Here is a 5,727-nt window from a genome sequence, read left to right as displayed (position 1 = left end):
ATGCGATATCAACATCACTGATTAAAGTACAAGCCACCAGCATGCAGAGATTTCGATCTCTTTTAGCCTGCGAATATGGCCGTCTCTCCCTCGCTCCTCGCCCTGGGGCCAGGGACATGGAAACGTAAAGCAAAAGATCCCGCAGGCGCTCTCATGTAGAGTAACCCTATGAGCCATGGAATTAGCCTGCGAAAACAAACGTTTCTACTCGCTCATCACCACTGGGAAAACGTCTGTTTTCTCAGGCTTCCGTGGAATGGGGTATGGTTTGAGGTCAGTCCTTACATAGGGAATCATTTTTGATCCACCACGGTTAAAACTTCCGATCGAGCCGCGTTTTTGTTTCTGATTCAAAGGGGTTTTATTCACATGTAATTGGAAAAAGTGGAACCCCGTGAATACGGTCACCATACATGTCAAGGACACTATTTAATAGTGACTCGACGAGGATAATAAAAAAGAGTCGAAAAGGGAGCTGCAAAGGACCAGCAGTCCTGGGGTGTGGCCATTCGCGCGCCCGCGGTGGTTACTTTTCGCGCGACTAGATCTTTGAGTGGTTACCAAGTCATTTGTTTTCGAAGTGTGTTTCTCGCTGGGAATATTGATGCACGAAGCATACAAATAATTTGATTTTCTTGGCTTAATAACCTTTTATGGGGGTTTCTATGAACTTAATCAAGAATTTACACGAAGAGTGCATGGTAAGTGCTGTATAACCTTTTACCCTATCGGTACTCTTACCGAGTTAACCAATAATTTACAACGAGCATGTTACACAACCACTTCTTTCATAAGCTTACATCAAACACAACATAACTTACTTTTATTCAAGGTATCATAAAAACAAAAATACAAAAATAACACCATGAAAAGGAAGTTAGAGAGGTGGAACCTATATTAGGTAATTAACTTTTTTAAAAATAAAAACAATTAAAAACAATTAAATCAGAGTCTAAAGGGTATGAAATTTCACATAATAAAAGACTAAGAAATTATGAAATACACATACAGTATATGATTTAAAGCGCGAAAGGGAAAAGAGAAGGGAGTGCCTGCTATAAGAGGCGGTGTTTTTGTATTCTGCCTTCCAATTTTCCAACTAATCCGATAATGTCAACTGTCAATACCTGACCAATCGCAATCACATTTATCCAGTAAATAGCATTATTATTCATTCAAATATTTTCCCGATTCTGATTGGCCAAAAGCACATGCACAATTCACCATAACCAGCCACTGATTACCAAATTTGGAAGAATTTTGCATTTAATGACCTGATGAAGTCAAAAGTGCAGCCTTCTTGCATGTTAATGCACTGTTAACGGAGAAGACCTGGGGACGAGGTTGAGTTGTTTTGGTTGTGAAAACTAAAATGGCGGACACTTCACTCGTTTCAAGAGTAAGAACTACAGTTGGAACTAGGCAAAATAATGGCTAAAAACATAGCAAAAACAGCAAGAAGACAACTCAGAGGGCGACATCTGCTATTTGGAAAATATTTACGGAGCTGGACAAATCTAAACGTACACTATCAAAGATAAACTTAACGTCGATGCAGGTAAGCATGTTTTAGCTATGTTTTTAAACCAGGAATTATTTTGAATGAATAATAAAGCAATTAATGAATTCCACTTTCATTGAATATGAAGAATTAAGCAGATCTTGGAGGGTGTTATCCACGTCGGCCTTTGGCTTTGGTTCATAACACCCTCCTTGATCTGCTTAATTCTTCATATCCTACTCAGCCTCATTCATTAACTGCTTAATTATCCACCTTTTGAACAACTGGGGCCAGATAAACAACCAACTAGCTATGTGGATAGTAGATAGGAAAGTTAACTACATTGTTCACTGGATTAGGATTTATCCAGGGATAGCGTTATATATAAATGTACATGGTTCCTGTTGTGGAAAGGTGGATAATACCATGCGTATCTACACAGTGAAACACTCTCTAGTGGATAAGTATTGTAGGGAAAACAAAATTGCTTTATCTGCTGGATAGCGATTTATCCAGTTGATATCATTGTCCATCTGAGTGACTGAGGTCAGGGTCCAGTTGTTTAAACATAGGATAGGGTTATCTATTGCATAAGTCACTATCCAGTGGATAAGTATTAGGGAAACCAATAAAAATATTGCACTATCCATTGGATGGAGATTTATCCAGAGGTTGGAGTAGTCCTTAGATTTAACCCAAAGGGAAGGGTGGGATTAATAGAGAATTAATAGTAATAAATAACTTGCAATTATTGCAAATGCATACCAAGTTTCATTTTTATATTGTACCATTTTGAGATTTCACATAATAAACATGTGTTCTGTAATGATATCTGGTTTATACTGTCTTAATCTATCGCAGGTTTATTTGTCCTTTTTGTAACATTTTTGCAGGCTGGCTGGACTAATCTTAATTCATCCCTCAGGGGAAATCTGAGAAGGATATCAAAGTCATTAGTTTTTCTTTCTGCAAAAAAGCCTGAGTCAAAGTTAACATTTGATACAGTGATGTCCGAGGCAAAGAATGCAACTGTTGGTATGTATTTTTGGAACAAATCAATAAATAAAATTAAGTAATGCACTTTTTCATATAAAAAGTATTGCTAGAATACGAATATTTGGCCGACGGACCTTGCTACATCCAAATTTGTTTTTGGTCTGTTTCGATCCTATTATCTGATGCACAGTAAGCCTCAAGATGCCTATCTTTAAAAATCTGCAATTTTTCATAGACTTCTGTGCTTTCAAACCATCCAGGCTATGTTGCATTAATCCAATGATGCGGAATGGGGTCTTTTTTTATGAAGGTTCTCGGTTAAATCTGAAGACTACCCCACGGAGAAGGTCCTATGCAGCGGCTTGAAAGTTAAAAACATGGCTACGCTTAAATGACTCGCAAGAAAGGCTCAGTAATGTGACAGTTCCAAACAGCCACAAAGAGAGAACAAACAAATTTGCCTCACCAACTTAGCAAATAAATATGCTGTTCATAACTATAATTAGAAAAGGAATTTTGGTATATTAAGACTCCAGCCCCCCTCCCCCAACTTCAAAAGGGGTGGTCGCCGGCCCCTGCACTTTAAAAACTGCTCCGCGGGCCCTGGGTGAGAGGGTTAGATGGCCGCTTACGAGAGCTTGCTCATGCAGCTACAAAATCAACGTAACATAAGTGGTGTTTTGAAGAGTATGTGATAAATGATATAGATCCATTCAAATGAACAGATTCAGAGGTGAACAAGATTTCATCTTGGGTGTCTGCTTACAGTCACTGTGCCTTCTTTTGTATTTGCTGTGTAATTTTAACCTTCTTTTAATGTTTTGAGTTGTTATTTTTATGTTTTGCTCAGTTTGGTGGCAGCTCTCAGTTTGAATCCTGATAGATTTTGTGACGCAGCCCCTTTTCTTAAAAGAGCTGACTGTTCTATGTTGTTTCAGTTTTGTTTGGTGAACAACACCATGAGCCATCGATTCTCAAGGCCCAGTTATGTGTCCTTGAAAGAATGGTATCACAAACACAGCTTCTGTCTACCAACACTTCCAAGGGTGCAGGAAATGTTACAGTTGTCATGGAGATGTTTAACTTTCAACAGCAACCTTTGCTTGATGCATATCAGGCTGACCAAATTTCATTAGATGAACTTTCAAATAAATACAAAGGAACTGAAGGATTTGCACTGGAGCATTACGGATATATCTTAGAAGTTGCTAAAAAACTTGGAGTCAAGCTAGTGGCTGGGTTTGTGCCCAAACCATTTTGCAGCATGATGGTTAATGAGGGTAAAAACCATGTTCTTGAAAAAATAGAAAAAAGTGGAGGACCACCAAGAGAATTTTATGTTGATGGATCTGAGGATCATTATCGATACTTTCAAGGACTTATCAGTGGAAATCTTGACAAAGTTGTGGACAAGTATCGTCGGATATTTCCAGCACAGATACTAAGAGATAGTGCATTTGCTTACACAGTTATGGATATAGTACAAAAGTCAAATGGACAGACTAGAGTCTTGGGTATCTGTGGATCAGGACACTTAGATTACAAATTTGGTATTCCTGAGCGGATATCACCAGAGGTCCCCATTTATGTGCTGACATCACGTGCTCAAGATGACCCAGTGGAACATAATGTTGCTGACTGCATCTTTCAGTATTCATAATGTGGTATTTGTAGTTCAACTTTTCTTTTAACAATTTTTTGAAACAGTTTTCCTTGTTTGTAAAAATGATATGGGACAAAATAATTCAGTGATTGAAAATCTTACAACATTGACCTTGTATTACTGTATTACCGCTGTTCCATATCTCTTCCACTATACGGGTTCCGATGATTATTCCCAAGAAGAAACAAACAGAACAGAACAATGAAATTACAACAACAACAACAATTTTATTCCACATAGTTCAGATACTAAATAAATACATACTCAGTTAATAATTAACTGAGTTTGTATTTACCGGTACTTTGCATTTTATTAGTCACAGGTATAAGAAATCAGAAAATTAACTTTCCCACCTGTAATAGCATAAAAGGCTATTCGAAGCAGGGGAAAGATGAAAACAAACTTAAGGTAACAAAATAAGACAAAAACTGATTACAGCAAACTAAGACAACAATACAATAAAAGCGGAAAAATTTACAACCAAAGATAAATGAATAATTCAATAAGGTTGAATAAGAAAATTAAATCAAAAAAAGAAACCGTGAAGAAATTGAAACTTATGCCCCTGTTCTAATTTATTTACATCTGCTCGCATTTAGTGGAAAGCTGAATTTATCAGTTTTCAGGGCAACTCACTGCAGCCAGAACAACAGAACAAGATTAATGTGCTAAAGAAAAAAGATGTTACTACTTTTGGGTCCCCACCTCCATTATGATAACATTCTCTCTATGAAAGTGCTTGATTTGTGAATTATGACCTCTATTACTCTATTTCAAACATTTACAAATTTGTTGGTACTATTTTGTTTTTTATAATTATTGGTTTTGGGGATTTTTGGAAAAAAACCTCCTTTGCAGAAACCAGGTAACAACATCTTACTATTTTCATAAAAAAAAAATACCAATACAGACAGTGATGCAGAGCTTGCCTAGGTAAACAGCAGATGATTTACTTAAGTAATTTCAAATGGCATATTCTTTGGAAATTATATGAGCCAATGGGTTTGTAAGTTAAGGGGAAAAGAGGAAAATTTAAATATATGGTATATACAATACATAATTTTGAACTGCAGAGTTGCAAAATCAACTTTGCATTTATTGGCAGGGCCCATTTGTCGCATTTCCAGTTTTATTAAACAGTGAATAAGTTATCACACTCTACAGAATTAACCTTGAGTTATTTTGTTTATACTGGAATTAAAAAAGTGCCTATGTCAACTGACTTCTTTCTTTTGTGGTGTGTACAATGTATGTGAAAAAGTGTGAAAATGTACAAATTAAAACCTTATGTACTGACTATTGAAAATAAATTAAAAATCTCTTATCTCAAAGGCACTATCTAACACATACTCAATGTGTAGTTTGATGCAAATTCAAGAAATGAAGCAAAGCGAAAAAAAAAAAACAGCAAACAACAACACAGTGTGAACAACAACAAAAACTGGGGTGGCGAATGGTACCTCGAAAAACGTGGGTCTCGGAAAATTTTGGCAGGAACTCGAAATCTCGGAAACGTTTTTGATAAGTCTCGAAGTCTCGTTTTTTCATGGTTTGTTTTTACTTTTTT

The 5,727-nt window shown here is 36.6% G+C and overlaps 1 protein-coding gene across 1 annotated transcript; it reads left to right on the top strand.

The window, feature by feature from the left end:
- The first annotated feature begins 582 nt into the window (after nucleotides 1-582).
- On the top strand, nucleotides 583-5,382 carry LOC140951959 (uncharacterized). Its single transcript, XM_073401343.1, has 3 exons — nucleotides 583-701; nucleotides 2,395-2,536; nucleotides 3,436-5,382. Exons 1-3 carry the CDS (start codon nucleotides 654-656, stop codon nucleotides 4,155-4,157), a joined length of 912 nt encoding a protein of 303 aa, XP_073257444.1. The 5' UTR covers nucleotides 583-653; the 3' UTR covers nucleotides 4,158-5,382.
- The last annotated feature ends 345 nt before the right edge of the window (nucleotides 5,383-5,727 follow it).

Source organism: Porites lutea, chromosome 11 (genome assembly GCF_958299795.1).
Source record: "Porites lutea chromosome 11, jaPorLute2.1, whole genome shotgun sequence".
Taxonomy (NCBI): Eukaryota; Metazoa; Cnidaria; class Anthozoa; order Scleractinia; family Poritidae; genus Porites; species Porites lutea.
The sequence above is the reverse complement of the archived record's forward strand: the minus strand, read 5'-3'. Positions and strand labels throughout refer to the sequence as shown.

Excerpts from the sequence above, each read along its gene's own strand:
- LOC140951959 (XM_073401343.1), top strand. The coding sequence starts at position 654 with ATGGGGGTTTCTATGAACTTAATCAAGAATTTACACGAAGAGTGCATG. Across the intron at positions 702-2,394 it reads ATTTACACGAAGAGTGCATG|GCTGGCTGGACTAATCTTAA; the intron begins GTAAGTGCTGTA and ends ACATTTTTGCAG. Across the intron at positions 2,537-3,435 it reads GGCAAAGAATGCAACTGTTG|TTTTGTTTGGTGAACAACAC; the intron begins GTATGTATTTTT and ends ATGTTGTTTCAG.